General features: G+C 43.6%; 2 protein-coding genes across 4 annotated transcripts in view; both read left to right on the forward strand.

Annotated features, from left to right (window-relative positions):
• Positions 1 to 4,527: 4,527 nt before the first annotated feature.
• Positions 4,528 to 16,548, forward strand: LOC116973492. Its single transcript, XM_033021616.1, has 2 exons — positions 4,528 to 5,380; positions 16,538 to 16,548. Exon 1 carries the CDS (start codon positions 4,569 to 4,571, stop codon positions 5,346 to 5,348), a length of 780 nt encoding a protein of 259 aa, XP_032877507.1. The 5' UTR covers positions 4,528 to 4,568; the 3' UTR covers positions 5,349 to 5,380; positions 16,538 to 16,548.
• adam17 (ADAM metallopeptidase domain 17) overlaps positions 14,874 to 18,519 on the forward strand; it is a 66,887-nt gene continuing 63,241 nt past the window's right edge. The window contains exon 1 of one of the 3 annotated variants that reach the window (XM_033021612.1): positions 14,874 to 15,148. In XM_033021612.1, the coding sequence (XP_032877503.1) occupies positions 15,028 to 15,148 (121 nt within the window). In that variant the 5' untranslated portion in view covers positions 14,874 to 15,027. The remainder of the gene's footprint in view (positions 15,149 to 18,519) is intronic. The other 2 variants (XM_033021610.1, XM_033021611.1) reach the window with 2 other exon arrangements.

The raw sequence follows: 18,519 nt of genomic DNA on the forward strand, positions 1-18,519 counted from the left end.
CCTTGCGCAAGTCAGATTTTACGCAAGCTGGAATCACCTTAAAAATTGCTGGTTAATATACAAAACAACAAAGTGTGGGAGTAACCCAGTGGGTCAGACAGCATCTCTGGAGAGCATGGATAGGTGACTTTTTGGATGGGGACCCTTCTGCAGATTGATTCAGTCTGTTGAGTTACTCCAGCACTTTGTCATTTCATCACAAATCAAGGAGCTGGTGTCGTTACTCTGCACCGACAAGCCCTTCACCAGCTGCTGTGCCGTCTGATGCACGTGGCTGGTGTAGCTCATGTCGTAGCCCCTGGCCAACTGTTTTCTTCGGGCTGCCGGCACTGACATGATGCGCTTGGTCACCGTGGGACTCCCATCTCACCAGCTTCTGCTTCCGTCGCCCATCGTTATGTCTGCTCCGCCATTTCTCCCCCCCCCCCCCCTCCCAAACCACCTTCTCCCTCAGTCGTTGACATCTTCCACCTTGGGGAAAGTGCCTAAAGGGGGTAAGCGGAAAAAAAGTGACGTCCAACAAGAGGAGCTGGGGTTGTTCTTGGAAAAGGTGGCCAGATATGGTGGAGAGTACTATTGAGTCTTAATCGTCTAGAAGGAAAATAAGAGAAATTATTCCGTTTATGAGAACCAGAGGAAAAGGATTGGCAAACAAGCCAAATGCGACTTGATATGATTATGTGCGGTTAGGATTGGGAATGCATTGCCTGGAGGCATAATGGAAAAACTGGCTCAAATGGATAGCAATAGGAGAAAATGTACTGGCACACACTAATGGAGGATGAAAATGTACAATTCTGTAGTTCTTGCTAATTTTGAGGGATCAAGTTGGATGAGGAGATAACAAAACTTTCATGTCCTGTTACAAGCTGAATGGGGTTGTTATTTGAGGACTAGTTTTGTACTTGGGGCTCTTTAGCATGGCAATTAACATGATTAATGGATTCAAGACAAAGTTTTTTGTCTTGTTACTGATTCATTTTGCGGTGAACTTTGTTTTAATATTTAATGTTTTGCTTTGGGTAATATAAATTTATACTCAAATACAATTTTATATTAACAAAATAAAAACCCAAGACAGAGACTAGAAGCCAATCAGACCATGATGTGTTAAAATAAACTAGGCCAATCAGACAATGAAAGTGTTTAAAAAACAAAAAAACTTCAGAACATTTTTCTTGTCCTGTTACATGATGGAAATTAGACTGCATTCCAGAGTTAATTATCAACTTCAGAAAATAAAATGGAGCTGAGATCTACATAGATCAAAATGACGTATGTGGTTTTAAAATAATGTTTTTCTAGCACAGGTGCCCATTGTACTGTTAATCCTGGCCAGATTGGAGAGGCTAAGACTCTAAAATTGAGTAAAGGCTTCAGGGCTGCTAGTCCATTTGGTTAATTTAAAAGTGCTTTCTGTAGAAATGGGGCAAGCTGCAGAATGGTGCCAGTTTGTCTAGAGCCTAGATCAGAGCTGCAGGAAGAGATGGGGAACATCTGCAGACCCTGACAATTAGGTGCAAAATGCATAGAATGGATTGAATGAATGCAAACCAGACATGGATTGGATGAATGCAAACCAAACATACACTTTGTAAATAATTGTAAATAATGTTGCAAGACGGTCATCCTGTTAATCGATGATTGGTCGAACTGGTGAACCTTGGAGAAACTTTGAATCTCATGGCACATGTTTCAATGTTTGTTCTTGTTTGCTTCCTTCTAGTGCTTTCTTTCTTATACAATGTATTAGCCACTGTATTATTGGGTTCGGGAAATGTCTGTCATGTATGGAGTTAATCAATATCTGTAATTGGATTGTAAAGAGACCGCCCCCATGTGGTTCGGCCCCTCGAGATCCGGGGACCTATAAAAGTCCGCTGCCACGAGGTCCTGCGTTGCTCTTCTGGGAGAGCGCTTAGGACTGACTTTCTGGTGTGTCTCTGTTTGAGCAAGGCCTAGAAGCTTTGATCAGGCAGATACGAGGATCGAACCCATGGTGGTTAGGTATAGTAGTTGAACTGTAATTGTGTTTTGTCAAAATAAAGATTAGTTGCGCAAGTGGTTGATTCAGTGGTTTTTGACAGAAACTAGACTGGGGGGAAACTTAGAACGAGCAATTTACATTGGGGGCTCGTCCGGGATCTCAACAGACCCCCAAACGCAAGTTTGCGATCAAGGGTGTTGAGCTGTTTCGATCGCGAGTGCAACAATCGGGCCCACTGTGCGGTTTTCGTATTGGTTTTTTTCCGGCGCTTCGTTAGTCGGAGCGGATCGATCATTCGCGGGCTTGAGAAAGGGTCTAATCGAGATCATTAGAACAGAGTCTAGCCAGCACGAGGGGGTGGTCAGCACTCTTTTGGGTTGGGGGCCCATTACACAGGGCATGCAGTGGCCCAAAACCTGGTCATAGTTGGCAGACTGCAGCTGCTTTAACGAGAGTCTGACCCGCTTCATTGGGCGAGGGGTGGTCCAAGGTTAGATTTGGTATCCAATTGGTGGGTATTGAAATACAGGTGTGACCTACATATTGATCTATCTTTGCCCGGAGCGCGAATTGGAAAGGTGCACTCTGAAAATCGGCATCGACTACTGCCAGCGCGAAGAGGCTGGGCGTTGAACCCTCAGTGCCCAGCAGAGAGGAGTGTCTGCGTGAAGATATCCGAGTCCCTCCCTGGAGTGACGGACGAGGAATCTCGTAAAGGTACTGGGCTCGGTGGTCAGAGTATAGATTGGCTGGGAATACTCTAGTTCTTTCAAGAATTTAATTGGGCAATTTTAGTTTGATTCGAGAGCCTGCACATGTGGAGGAATATGCACTACAATTAGGAGTTCGAGAACTATTGTAAATTTGCAGAATCAAATTTCCAAATACAGAATTTCACATTGAGGTTCTGCCTGGAAGGTAGAATTCGAATTCTTGTAAATAGAACTTCGGAGTTTGTGCATGTCTGTGATCAATTCCGAATCACGGCTGATCAACAGTGAATAGTAACCCTCTGATCGATGTTGATTAGTACCTGATAGCGAAGAGTACCCGAGAGACGCAAACCTGTTTATTTGGTGAAAAGTAATCCGAATGCGAAGGGTACCCCTAATTCCGTAGAACTTGGAGAGCCGGGATAGAGGTCCCCCTATAGGTCCAGTCTTAGCGTGAAGATAGTAACATTCGGGAGGAAAAGTAGTCATTTAAGGAGTAGTACCCCTCAGCCAAAAGTAACCTAGGAAGGGAAAATCTTCAGTATCGGAGAGAGAGGTTCGCTGATTGATAACAGCATGAAGCGGAGTTGAGATCGAGTGTTTGTAAACTGTGCTAGTGCTTTAAATCATTTTTGTAAATTGTAAAAATCTAGCTTTTTGTATTTTTATCGGATCCGAATTGTGTAAATATTCTATGTATGTAAATAAAGTGTTTAAGGATTTAGATACTTGAAGTAAAAGTGTGCTTTGAATTAAATATTTGTAATTGTTTAGATCGTAGTATTGTGAGAATCTGAGTCGTGGTTCGATCAGGGACTGTACTCTTTCGATCGCTGTCGGGGGAGGAGTCATTCCGCTGACCAATTGCGCCAGGAGGAGGATTTATTAGTGCGTGATTTATAATAAACGAATGTTTGTGGGTTATGTAGGAATGTGGTTGTGCCTGATAATAATAATAATAATAATAAGCAGCATGATCTCCTGTTTGTGTACCGTGTTATTCGTGTGTCGAAAGCTCATTTTCAGGTGTTTTGATTGAGGGTTAAACGAGTGGCGAGAATGTGTTTGATTGTGTTCGAATGTGGTTGATTGTTCCCTGGAGTACTCTGATATTTGGATGACTGAGGACTGTGGAAATTGTAAGGTTGAAAGTGCGTGGACTTGTGAGAGATAGGAGAAGATTTTGAATAGGAGAGGAAGATTGGTGGAGCAAAGGAATAAAGAATTACGAGGCTGCGAACGCTTTGGAGCGAGCTTGATAATTTAGGGATTAAAAGGAGGGAGTGGAGGAATTTTGTTTCGGTTGTTCGGAGCAGGGAAAAGGCAGATCTGGAAGGAAATGAGTCCCTGTGAATATAAAGATTAGGGATCCGATGGTTAGTGCTGACTTCGAGGGGGAAGGAAATTATTATTTAGAAGATTGGGAGAGTGTTAAAATTAGGAATTCACGTCCACCATCAAATCTTACGATCCCAATACCTTAGATGCACATTGCGGAGCTTGTGACTGGAATAACAATCAAATTCCAGGGCACAAACTTCCTGAAGCCCGATTGCTCCGTCCATTACAGACAGTCCTAGAGTTCACGATACCAGAAGCCAGACTAGAAAAAGAACTCAATTAGTTAAGAAAAAAGAAGGGCATACCCCTAGACAAATTAAACGAGCAGTTAAAGAAGGAAATAAAACATTTAGAAGCTACCGTGAACCCCTAGCAAACGGGAAGATTCATCTGAGGGTGAGACAGTGATTGAAGATACCGAGATAGATTTTGACATAACTGAAAGTTTACAAATTAAACGGATATCCCATAGGCAGTTCCCAGTAGGGAAAGGGCTGGGTACAGCAGATTCGACCAGTGCAGTAAGTATGAATAATCCCCGTGCCACAGACGTCCATACTCCGTGGAAGCCCCATGAAATAATGGCAGTACTAAACCGAATCCCTGATGGAAAGAAGCCGCCTGCTGCTTTTATATATTATTTAAGAACCACAATGCGTGTATATCATGCAGATTCCCAGGATTTGTGGGAAACCATACAACAGATAATTACTCCAGCTGAAAATACAAAATTTCTAGTAGCCCTAGAACGCCCAACTTATGAAGCCTGGGCAAATGTAGTAATGGATGACAGTGCAAGAGAAGAGGCTGTTTTAACTGCCCTTGCAAAAAAAATTCAGAAACCAAGTGATTTTAAACGAATTCTGGAAATAAAACTAGAAAAGGGTGAAGGAGCAGACGAATTTCTAGACCGTTTTTCAAAATTATATATGGACCAATCAGATGACTTAGACTATCAGAATGGAGCAAGTTCCCCTCAGTATTGTGCTATCCTATTGAATTGTCTGCCCACTAAAATAGCGGACTTAATTAAAACTGATAACAGGAACTGGTCTGAAAACCGAGCCAGTCAAATGGCCAGAGCTGTGATGCACTATTGGAAGGAGGGGAGGAACCAGGAACATTATCCTGTAACTATAAGAGAAAGTGAACGCAAGGCCAAGAAAGAATTGGCAACATCTAACTCTGAACCATGGTTTCCCAGAGTACCAGCAAATTACGGATTGGGAGAAATTAAGGTTCCAGATTTCTCGGATTATTATCACAACTACACTCCCAATTTCCATTCCAATGGAACCAAGGGGTAGAATAAAGCCAACCATATTGCCTAATCAATGTTGTGGGGGAATGGAACATTGGAGTCGAGCCTTTCCAATAAGGGAGCGAGTGAGAGAGAGGGGTCAAAGAAGGGATTTCCAGGATTACGAAGAAATGAAAGATCCTAGAGAATATAGAAACATCTGAGATCCCAGGAATTATGAGAGGTCCTTTAATTTTGGAGAATACTGGGACCAGAGAGAGAGATGGCCCGAATATCAGGAAATAAGAAGCCACACACCATTCACTAAAGCGAACCCATTTTTTCAGTCCTGACTTACCCACCCGTCCAGGAATTACGGGCATGGAAACATGACCCCTACTCTGGAACCCCCTCAAGTAGGTATGTTACAAAACTTACCTTCAGCGGCGCTGCAGTTCTGCCACTGGCCATGTGCGCGATTTTGGCGCCTTTGAGGGGGGGGGGGTTAAAATGTGGTTTTCCCCTAACTGTCCTGGATTATATTTTCTCGGAGTGCAAGCTTTTGCTGAAGAATTGTTCCGACGGCCGTTCTGTGAATTATTTTTTTTTAATCGCCCGACAAGTTCAGCGCTGGAGTAATTTAAAAATCGGTTTCTAAAGCCATCAACGCCGACAACGGGGACGGATTTCACGAACGGGACAGGTAAAGGAAAGCCGTTTATTTTATGTATAAAAGTGCCCCTTAAGATGCCTTTAATTCACATTTTACGTTGCGAAACGGTGATTTTATTCCCCTATACGAACCGGCAGTATTTTTCCTCCTGATATGGGGTTTAAATTCACCGCAACCGCAACGTTCCAAACGATCGCGTTCCAGAAAATCCCACTCGCAAGATGATTTAAATGGCCATTAATTTACAGGGAATTAAACACTAAATTCCTTCCATTTGGCCTATAAATCCAAGAAAATAAGATTTAAAAATCATGTTATATTGTGAATTCGTGTGTGTATGTTATTTGGACACTTAGACTATTTAAAAATGTTAATCTATTCTTAAGAAATGGATAGATGTTTAGATCTAGTAATTGAATTATGTAATTAGCTACAATTGGGTAACTAACTAATTATATGCTTTAATTTCAGGTCATCCAAGTAAGATTGTTTCATATTTGTTTCAGAATGCTTCAATCTATAATAACTGAACATTTCTTTCAGTTCTCTTAATTTTTAAGAAAGTTATGGGCTTTTGACTGTCCTTGATCACAGCTTTTGTGTTAAGTCAATGGAAAAGCAATAGGGAACAAGATGCTAATTTCCGAGTATGAAAATGGCCATAACTTTTTTAATACTGAAGATATGAAGGTGAATTAGGTGTCAAATTAAACTTCTTTTTATGCTTTATCTGATGGGATAAATTGCAGACTTGATTTTTAAAATCTCAAAATTTTGTAACATTGCTACCTCAAGTAATTTACCAGAATGATCGAATTGGATGTATGATTGTAGTAAAAACTGACGATTGTAAATTGTCAACAATTGTAAACAATCTTATGACTGCCCCAGAAAACCCCTTAGAGCAAAGAACATTGTATATCAAGGAGCTTGTTAAAACTACACAATTAGGTCATTGGAGCAAGGAGTATAGCAGGATGGAAGAAAAATCAAGGGGCAATAAAGACAGTAAGAAAACGAACATAGCTGGTGTGAGAGAGAATGGGCACTAGGGAGAGAAGAAACAAACTTATTGTGCAGGAGGTATGGGAGTGGAAAGAAGTTATCATACTAACGTGTTACTGAGTTTGTGCCTGCAGGACAGTGCAATCGACAACATACTATCTGGGGAGTGAGGTAAAGAATACACAGACCCCTTGAGAATGGGCAGAAGACAGCAAAGGTAATGTAGCTCCACAGAAACAGGAACTAACAAGCAGGAGGAAACAATACTGTCCTGCCCCCTTGAGACAAATCTGGGAAGGCCAACAGACAGAGCTCCTCAGTATCCCTACTCCCTTGAAACCAACATCAGAGAAGAAGAAGAAGAAAACTACCCTAGTGCCCAACTTTAATATCATCTAGCTTTTGAAGACGGAAAAGGAAGGAAAGTAAAGGACACTATCTAATCTTTACTAGAGAAACAACACTGATGACCTATGACGACTGTTGGGGCAAGCTCCACTTTAAAGAACCAAATTTGTATTTGAAAAAGACATTCCTCTATGGTTCCGGGCAAAATACTCACTTTGCGTCAAAATTTAGTTTAAAATGAATTAATTTAAAGAGGGCTTATGGGATATAGTCTTAAACATTGTTAGAAATTGACTGTTGACTTAGCATTCTTCTCTTGTCTCACCCATAGGAGGACAGTCGAAGATTGGACGGGCCTATTTTGTTACTATCAAGAAAGGGACAGATCCTAGCGGATATCAGGAATTAAGACCGATCAGACCCTGGAAACGTAAGGTGCAGTATAAAATGACGAGGTAGACTGAAAATTTATGAGTTCCCCTCGGAAAGTCAATTCTAACCATTCAGAAAGAGTTACATTAAAAAAACTAGTATAAGCGAGAACCCTTAGACTGAGAGCTGAGCCAACATAGGAAGGAAGAAGTACTGGAGGAGAAACTGAGTGAATTAGAAGGAGTAACTTGAATGGGTGTGGAGCTAGCAGAGCCGATGCATGTTTAAAGGGGCTGTCCCACTGCGGCGACCTAATCTGCGAGTTCTGGCGAGTTTGCCCTCGACACGTACTCGCAGCATGGTCGACACGAGGTCCTAGGAGGTCTTTGTAACTCTCCTTCATGCTCGAGAGTAGTCCCCGTGTCCTCGACGCCTCAGCTAGATCGCGGCGTATTTTTCAAAATGTTTAAAAATCCCCGCGATTTAAAAAAAAATTTGCCGTTGAAAAAATTGATACCTTTTCTACTCGTAAGCTTAGTTGAAGTAGGTTGTAGTAGGTCGGCATGTTATTCGGAGGTAATCAAGGGTAGTCAAAGGTAATCGAAGGTAGTCGTAGATAGTATTCAACATAGTCGAAGGAGGTCGTCTTCACTCTACGCTATTCGGTGTCCAATTTTCCCGAAGCTAGTCGGAGCTCGTCTTCAACATAGTCGAAGGAGGTCTTCTACATGAAATGTTTTTTAAACTCTTCTAAACTCTAATTAGGTCGCCACAGTGGGACAGCCCCTTAACCGATGGATCTAAATTGTTTAACCCTTGGTGGTAAAGCGGCTTCTATTATCAAGGTGGAAATAAATTGTCCCTGGATTTGGCATTCTTAATTGGGTTGATGATGAAATTGACCACATATGGAAATTGATTGCTTAAATTTGAACAGCTGGGAATTCCACAGGAATTGGAATGGAATTGTGTTATCTGCCACAATGCTGTGGAATGAGAAAGATGAGATGGACACTGAAATTTAGAATGTTAAATTGAAGGCTGAGACTGAATTTGGTTGAATTAAAACATTCATCAGGGTTTGCTTTAAGTTAAGAGTCACGCTGTAGGGAAATCTGGACTGAGCCCAGCTGGAATTTATATGAGAACCTATCATCAGATATACATATTATAACATCGTGTGAATACGGAGAGGGCTGATTAGTGTTGATCCTAACATAGTAAAGAGTAATAGAAATACAGTGATAGAATAGAATATGATAGAGATAGTTATAGTGAAATGGAAAAGGGATAGTATTGAGAGAACAGAAATACAGTGAATATATGGGAAAGCATGTGCATGAATGGTAACTTGCTTTGTCCCAAGTTTTTCAGGAATTATAGGTTATAGGTTGGACTATGGAAAGGGATGGAAGAATGGGCAACAACACGGATGGAGGGAATTCGCGCCCATGAAAACTCGGGCGAAGACTCATCAGACGGAAATTGTGAAGCTACGCCCACGAAAACTCGGGAAGCTCGATAAGATTCTGGGAAGAAACATCATCTTGTGTTGCTGATAAATGGGAAATGTAATGGACACACATATGTATATCTGGTTAACTGATTATTGGACTATTTGGTTATCATAAAAGATGGGTTATCATTTATGATAAAAAGGAAGGAATGTTAATCCTGGCCAGATTGGAGAGGCCAGGACTCTAAAATTGAGTAAAGGCTTCAGGGCTGCTAGGCCATTTGGTTAATTTAAAAGTGCTTTCTGTAGAAATGGGGCAAGCTGCAGAATGGTGCCAGTTTGTCTAGAGCCTAGATCAGAGCTGCAGGAAGAGAATGGGAACATCTGCAGACCCTGACAATTAGGTGCAAAATGCATAGAATGAATTGAATGAATGCAAACCAGACACACTTTGTAAATAATGTTGCAAGATGGTCATCCTGTTAATCGATGATTGGTCAAACTGTTGAGCCTTGGAGAAACTGTTTGAATCTCAGGGCATATGTTTCAATGTTTGTTCTTGTTGGCTTCCTTCTAGAGCGTTCTTTCTTATACAATGTATTAGCCACTATTATTTGTTTAGGGAAATGTCTGTCATGTATGGGGTTAATCGATATCTGTAATTGGATTGTAAAGAGACCACCCCCATGTGGTTTGGCCCCTCGAGATCCGGGGACCTATAGAAGTCCGCTGCCACGAGGTCCTGCGTCGATCTTCTGGGAGAGCGCTTAGGACTGCGTGACCTTCTGGAGTGTCTCTGTTTCAGCGAGGCTTAGAGGGCTTGATCGGGCAAATACGAGGATCGAACCCGCAGTGGTTATGTATAGTAGTTGAACTGTAATTGTGTTTTGTCAAAATAAAGATTAGTTGCGCAAGTGGTTGATTCAGTGGTTTTTGACTGAAACTAGACTGGGGGGAAGCTTAGGACGAGCAACTTGCAGTACTATTGCTAACTACCTTCACCAGAAATTCTTCTAGTCTGCTAATTGCAGATAATTAATAGCTGGATTTCCGAAGCTGCTAACGTATACATTACTATCATTCTTTGAAAATGTTAGATTCTGAACAACCAGTTATCAATAAAAATTGGTGTATCATGATAAACTGCTGTTGACTTATCTTGACCTTCACTTGTCCAACCGTCTCTGGTATGAAGGAAATTGTGCCAGCTGTTACTATAAGATCATTTATGTATTGTAGTTGTGCATAGGTCAAGATGAAGTACAGTGCTCTGTCAGTCAGGACTAGAAATCAGTTATATAGTACTTTTCATGATCATGGTCCCAGAGTACTTGCATCCAATGAAGTACTTTTACAAGTGTAGGCACTCGAATTGACTAAATTGGAATATACAATACTGGTTGTTGAGGTTCTGCAAACAGCTGTGAGATAATTGACTTTTTTTAGAAATGTCTATTGAGGAATAAACACTTGTATTTTGGGAAGAGCATTTCTGATCTTTGACTTACTGCCATGGGATCTTTAATGTTCAATTGAGACATATGAAAGATATGCCTTCTCCATTTAATGTTTCTTCTGAGAAAGTTTAATGTGCACTGTGAAAGTTCAGTATTCCCTTGGTGCTGCCATGGACTGGTAGTCAGCGTTTATTTTGTGGGTATTGTTGGCATGGCCTCTATTATTGTGACACTCCTGTTGCTGTTGAGGTGGAGGTGAGTCACTCTTGAACATGTGCAATGTTTCAGCTGACAGTACTCACATTTGAGTAAGGTGCTCCACAATTTACAACCAGTACCAATGAAGTACTTCTGAGTGGGATGATATGTCTTGGAGGGGAACTTGCAGGGTTCACATATGTTCAAATTTTAGGGCTGCATCCAGTGCCATGGAAAACACGGAAGATTCAACTGGAAAAAAGAAGCCAAGTAACTTTTATCCAAGAATGTATTTTTAAAATGTGCTGGCAAGAGAACTTGCATATTCCACTTAAATCTTGCAGGGAAGAGTGTCAATACAACCGGGCACACACAATGAGTGTCACTTAACCATCCTTCTGAGGTAGATGCTTGGGATAGAGGATGCTTTGCTTCCACTTTTGTTTTGTTGCTTCCCAGCCAACTTCTGCAGATGCACCGTAGAAAGCATTTTATTGGGATGAATCGGATGTTAGTTTGGGATCAGCTCCATCCAAGATCACAAGAAATTGCAGAAAATTGTGGACGCAGCCCAGAACGTCACAAAAACCAACCTCCCTTCCATTGACTCAATTTATACCTCGCGCTGCCTTGGCAAGGTCAGCAGCATAATCAAGGATGAGTTGTACCCTGACCACTCCCTCTTCTCCCCTTCTCCCATGGGGCAAAAGGTAAAGAAGTGTGAAAACCTCCAGATTCAGGGACAGTTTCTTCCCAGCTGTCATCAGACAACTGAACCATCCCACCACAACCAGAGAGCAGTCTTGAACTACTATCCACTTCATTTGGAGACCATCGGACTATCTTTGATTTGACTTTACTGGCTTTATCTTGCACAATTTTATTCCATGTGTCTGTACACTGAATGGCTCAATTGTAATCATGTATTGTCTTTCGGATGACTGGTTAGCATGGCAACAAAAGCTTTTCATTATACCTCGGTACTCGTGACAATAAACTAAACTCTGCTGGGTTAATGTGGGAACTGCTTTCTCTTTATCTAAAGCTACTGTAATTTTGTCAACCCATTGTGTGGTGGCCAGAATTGGATGCAATGTTCCATTTTGACCTTGTTTCCAAGGAAGCCAAATTTGAGAACTGCAAACTCTTCCACTAAGCCTGAGACCATTCAATGTAAACATTCTCTCCAAAGGCTTTATCATCCAAAACCACTCCGTGTCCCCTCCTCATCTTCCCTTCAGTTCATTATTTGCTAATGCTTAATCCCTAGTGGCGGCGCGGCTCCGGCAGTCCTGTTTGTTTTGTGTTATTTATTTTCATTTTGGTTAGTCTAGTTTTGGTTTTTAGTTTGTGTTTTGGGAGGGGGGGGGGGTTTGAAACGGGGCTTGCTGTCTCTCCCTGCGGGGGAATGCGACTTTTTTGTCGTATTCCCCTTCTCTGCCTCCGTCTGCGCTGAGGCCTAATGGCGGAGCTGGCGACCTCGAGGCTCAGGAGGCAGAGCCTGCCAGGACTCACACTGGGCTCGCTCCCGTGAGGGCGGCCCGGCTCGGGGCTGGAACAGTGCTTTCGTGAGGGGCTGTGACGCTCCCGGGATGGCGGCCGGCCCGAGGAAGGAACGGTGCTCCCGTCGGAGTGGCCGAGCTCGGGGAGGTATGGCGTTCCCAGCCCGAGGGAGGTACGGCGCCCATGTCGGGGCGGCCCAGCCCGAGGGAGGAGCGGTGCCCATGTAGGGGCGGCCCAGCCCGAGGGAGGAGCGGCGCCCATGTCGGGGCGGCCTGGTGCGAGGCTGAGACGGTAACGGTACTCACGTGAGGGCGATCCGGCTCGGGGCTGGAACGGTGCTCTGGTGGCTGGGACGGTGTTCTGGCGGCGGTGGCCTGCGGTTCGGCCGCGGGCCAGCGGCTGCGTCAGCAGGACTGGTGGGCGGCAGCTTCGACCACCCCGGGCCGCGGTGTTTGAGCCGCGGGACAGTTGTAACATCGCCCGGGGGGTATCGCCTCAGCGCAGAGGGAGAAGAGGAGGGAAGAGACTGCAGACCTAAGACTTTTGCCTCCATCACAGTGAGGAGATGCTGGGTGGACTCACTGTGGTGGATGTTAATATGTGTTTATTGTTGTTTTTTATTGTATTGTATTGTATGTATGACTGCTTCAATTTCGTTCAGACTTCGGTCTGAATGACAATAAAGGCTATCTAATCTAATCTAAATCCAAATTCTCTACTTGTCATGGAGCGATTTGAACCTGTGTTCTCATAATTTGGTTACTTAGTTTTCTCTTCCATTTTTATCCCGTGTAACTTATAATGAGGTTTTTCTCTCCATAAAGAGCAACTGCCAGTCATCTCTCAATACTCATAGGTTGAAATGCAGCTGATATGTTTGTCCATTGAGGCCAAGGTAAGTGTGGGTCCTTCAGGCTGGGATATGAATCACTGAAAACGGAAGTGGCAATTACATTATACCATTTTTTGCACCTTGCAAATAGCCAGAGAATAACAGATGGGCCAGCTTCAAATAGCATGGAAGAATTTGTAAAAATCCCAATCATTTGGGACTAAGTGAAAAAGCTCTTGGGACTAAAGGCAGACAAGTAAACAAGTCACTGGGACTTGGAAGGTTTTTTTTTTAAAGGAAGTAGCTGCATAGATATTTTGACCCATTGAAGTTTTTAAAAACACTAAATTCCATGAATACAAGTGGACTGGAAAACCAGTAGCAAATGTTCAAGAATGCTCAACTGTGAAGGAAGACAAATGGTGGGAAACTATAGGTCAGTTAGTTTAATATCTTGTTGGCTAGCTGCCAGAGTTAATAAATCAAAGAAGAATGTAATTTAGGACAAATTTATAAAACCAAGTCAATATGGCTTCATGAAAGGTAAATCATGTTTGACAAATTTACTTGAGTTCTTCAAGGATGTATCAAGCAGGGTTGATGGTCAAATCCGGTTTATTCACATTATACACTAGTACAATAAAAATCTTGCTTGCAGCAGAATCACATCCCAGCTAAAACAAAACAAAAACATAAATGACATATGCATAACACAAATGAGAAACGACATTGGTGCAAAACACAGGAGAAAAACAAGTCCATGCTAGCGGGAGAGATGGTCGGTGATGTTCCATTGCTGAGGTAAGATTAGGGTAGTGAGGATTGTTCAAGAACCTATTGGGTGTAGGAAAGTAGCTGCTCCTGAATCTGGTGCTATGTGAATTCATCTTTGCACTTTCTGCCTGATGGTAGCAGAGAGAATAGGGCATAGCCCAGGTGCCGGGATCAATAATGAAAGATGGCGCCACCTTGAGGCAGTTCCTCGCAGATGCTTTTGATGGTGCAGAGCAAAGATACTAGAGGAGCTATAATCTTTGGTGCAGAGGGCAGTGCCCATGATGGATCAGGTTGAATCCACCGATCTTTGCAGCCTCTTGTGTTCTTGAGCATACAGGGCACTTTACAGTATATCTGTAGAAGACTTGGTGTTTGGTGACTTGTCAAATCTCTTTAAATGTCTAAGAATGTAAAGCATCTTATGATTCCATCTATGTGCTGGATCTAAGACTGATCATCTGAGATGTTAACAATCATGAATTTGAAGCTGAATTGTGGATTTCTCTAACTTTCAAGTAACCCCTGCATCCTCTCCCTCCGCCCCCCGCCCTAGTCGCCGTACTAGCTTCACAGTTGTCCTGCCCATTATAGGTTATTAGCAAGTTTTACAGCTAATGAATGTTACCAGGACAACTGTGAAGCTAGTACGGCGACTAGGGCGGGGGACAGAGGGAGAGGATGCAGGGGTTACTTGAAAGTTAGAGAAATCGATATTCTGCTGAGTTAGACAATAGGTGCAGGAGGAGGCCGTTCGGCCCTTCGAGGTAGCACCGCCATTCAATGTGATCAGCCCGTTCCTGCCTTCACCCCGCTGTACGCTGCCCCAGCGAAACATGTGGTGCTGTCCCTCCAATTTGCAAAGATCCTTTTACCAGGAGAACGCCCTCGTCAGGGAGAGGCCCTGCCCAAAGATACTGGAGGAGCTAGGATCTTTGGCCCTGCCCTCCTCCCAAGCACCAGGAGCACTTCCGGGCTGGGCTGGGCCGGGCCGGGCTGGAGACACCGAACTGTGTCCGGGGTAGGCGTGGGCCGGCAGCAGCGACAGCCGAGTGTGTGTGTGTGGGCTTCTCTGGGTTTGGGGCAGACGGCGGCGATCGCAGTTCCCCGTCCCCTCCAGTCCCGGCGATGAACACCATGGCGGCCTCGGCCGTGGCGCTGCTGGCGCTGCTGTCGCTGCTACTCTGCTGTCGGCGAGGAGAGGCAGTCGGGGCCCAGTTGGAGGGCGAGGGGCGCGGCCGACAGTCCGGTAAGAGGAGGTGGAGGAACGGCTCCGGGACGGGAACCCTCTTCACAGCAAAGAACTTAGAATCTGAGATATTTGCTTCACAGGGGGGTCATTGCGGGAAATAGAAGGGACTGCAGTGTTTGGGTGGCCGAGTGCGAGTAAACATGGCGATTTCATCCTGCAGTGGACACTCAGGGAGAGCACTTGATACCATCCACTCCCTCCCCAAACACGAAACAAAGTGTGTCCTAAGGGAAAGTGTGTGTTGCGAACATAATGTGCTTGTATACAGATGAGAATGAAAGGTGTATATAATAGGGGTAGAAGACAGAGTTGTGAGATGTTAAGGGGTTTGTGATACCTTGCCATGCAAAATTAAACAACTACAAGGTCAGGAGGAAATCTGCTTGATCATCCCACTTGAATGGTTTCAAACTGAAATACAAGTCAATGTGTACAGGTGTGACCTAAAACTTAAAAGTGAATCATCCACCCTACCGCATAAAGTTGAAGTGGGATGTCTAAAGAAATTCATATGTCCCAAGACATGGATAGGATGAATGCACTCAGTCTTTTCCCCAGGGCTATAAAATCAAGAATTAAAAGAGAAAGAGAATAGGAACACGGTCAACTTTTTTCACACAGAGGGTGATATGTACATGGAACAAGCTGCCAGAAAATGTGGTTGAGGCAGGTGCAATAGCAACATTTAAAAGACACGTGGAAAGGTGCATAAAGAGGAAAGTTTTAGGATAGTGCCAAATGCGGACAAATAGAATTAATATAGGTGGGCATTTTGGTTGTCGTGGATATTGGGCCAACAGGCCTGTTTCTGTGCTGTATGATTCTGAGTTTATGTACAATTCAGCAAAACCTTGGATTAAGGTTCTGCATGGTAGGTTATTCTGGAAGATCCAGAGAGAGTTAGCTAATTGGATACACAATTGGTTGATGATGGGAGGCAGAGAGGGAGGGTGTAGAGTTGGTTTTCAGATTGGAGGCCCATAACCCAAGGTGTGCCTGAGGTCTGAGTCCATTCTTCATTTATATCAATGATTTGGATGAGAAGGTACTGAAATAGTACATCGTGAAGAAGGTTGCCAAGAATTGCAGTGAGATCTTGATTAGCTGAGGAAGTGGATTGAGGAATGGCAAATGAAATTCATTTGGTGTCAGTGTGAGGGGTTGGGACGTCAATTTCACATTTCATATTCACAGTAGGAATTTCACATTTAACGTTTGGGCTCTGGTGCGTGTTTGGTGTAGAGGGACATTAGGCCAAGTACATAATCCCCTAAAAGTTGCATAGTAGGTAGATAGGGTGGCGAAGAAGGCTTCTGGCACACTGTACTTTATATTAGTCAGTGCATTGAGTATAGAAGTTGAGACAGTATGCTGCAGTTGTATAAGATATTGGTGGGCCTACGACTGCACAACTGTACATGGTACTAACGCCATCATCAAGTATGCAGATGATACAACGGTGATTGGCCTCATCAGCAACAACGATGAGTCGGCCTATAGGGAGGAGGTCCAGCTCCTAGCAGCATGGTGCGCTGACAACAACCTGGCCCTTAACTCCAAGAAGACCAAGGAGCTCATTGTAGACTTCAGAAAGTCTAGGGGCGGCACGCATACCCCCATCCACATTAACGGGACGGAGGTGGAACATGTTTCCAGTTTCAGGTTTCTGGGGGTCAACATCTCCGATGACCTCTCTTGGACCCACAATACCTCAACTCTGGTCAAGAAGGCTCACCAGCGTCTCTTCTTCCTGAGGAGACTAAAGAAGGTCCACCTGTCTCCTCAGATTCTGGTGAACTTCTACAGCTGCACCATCGAGAGCATCCTTACCAACTGTATCACAGTATGGTATGGCAACTGCTCTGTCTCCGACTGGAAAGCACTGCAGAGGGTGGTGAAAATTGCCCAATGCATCACCGGTTCCTCGCTCCCCCTCATTGAGTCTGTCCAAAGCAAGCGATGTCTGCGAAGGGCACTCAGCATCGTCAAGGACTGCTCTCACCCCAACCACAGACTGTTTACCCTCCTACCATCCGGGAGGCGCTACAGGTCTCTCCGTTGCCGGACCAGCAGGTCCAGGAACAGCTTCTTCCCTGCGGCTTACATTACTCAACACTGTATCTCGGTGATTGCCAACCACCCCACCCCCCCCCCCCCCCCCCCCCCCCCGGACACTCCTTCCACCAGGAAAAAATAAATAAATAAATAACACTACTATGACTATGCACGTAAATATTTATTTATTGCTCATATTCTATGTCGCTCTTCTAGAGAGATGCTAACTGCATTTTGTTGTCTCTGTACTGTACACTGCACAATGACAATAGAATCTGAATCTGGCGGAGCATTGTGTTCAGTTTTCGTCAAACAGCTTTTGGAAAGATGCCATTAAGCTGGAATGAGTGCAGAAAATAATCACAAGCAATCGGGAGGCTGAGTTATAGGGAGAGGCTTGGCAGGCTGTGACTCTATTCCTCGGAGTTTAGAAGAATGAGGCAAATGCACCATTTTTACTCCCATGGTTGGGGAATCAAGATCATGAGGGCATATGCTTAAGGTGTGAGTGGAAAGATTTAAGAGGAACCTGAGGGACAACCTATTGACATGCTAGGTGGTACGTATATGCCACAAACTGCCAGAGGATGTAGTTGAGATAGGTTCAACAACAACATCAGACACAAATGGGTCTTCCTATTCTGGTTTATGGGATACGCTGAAGATAATTGCTGCATTATTGGAATCATCTATTACAGATTTATTTCATTTTTTAATGTTTATTCTCGCTACCTCTTTACATTCATTATTTTGGGACATTTCTAGTCCACTATATATTTACAACTGAATTGGGTAAAATATACTAGTATAATGTGAAAGTTTTAGTTTGTCATGTGCATTTAAACAATGCTGTTTAAACAGACCAAAGCTGTTGTCTTCAAATATGGTGTTATGTCTGTCTTGAAGCTGTCGTGGCACTGTAATTTCCTGTAAAGGATTATTAAAGGTATAATCAATCAATCAATCAATCAATCAATCAATATCATCTCAACTGTGTCCCCTTCAGATGCCATATTCTTCCAGTCTGTTTTAGAACAGAACACTACAGCACAGGAATGGGCCCTTTGGCCTCTAACGTCTGTGCTGAACATGATGCCAATTTAGGAGTCCAGAACCAGGGGCCACAGCTTAAGAATAAGGGGTAAGCCATTTAGAACGGAGACGAGAAAACACTTCTTCACACAGAGAGTTGTGAGTCTGTTGAATTCTCTGCCTCAGAGGGCAGTGGAGGCAGGTTCTCTGGATACTTTCAAGAGAGAGCTAGATAGGGTTCTTAAAGATAGCGGAGTCAGGGGATATGGGGAGAAGGCAGG

This window comes from Amblyraja radiata, chromosome 5 (genome assembly GCF_010909765.2).
Source record: "Amblyraja radiata isolate CabotCenter1 chromosome 5, sAmbRad1.1.pri, whole genome shotgun sequence".
Taxonomy (NCBI): domain Eukaryota; kingdom Metazoa; phylum Chordata; class Chondrichthyes; order Rajiformes; family Rajidae; genus Amblyraja; species Amblyraja radiata.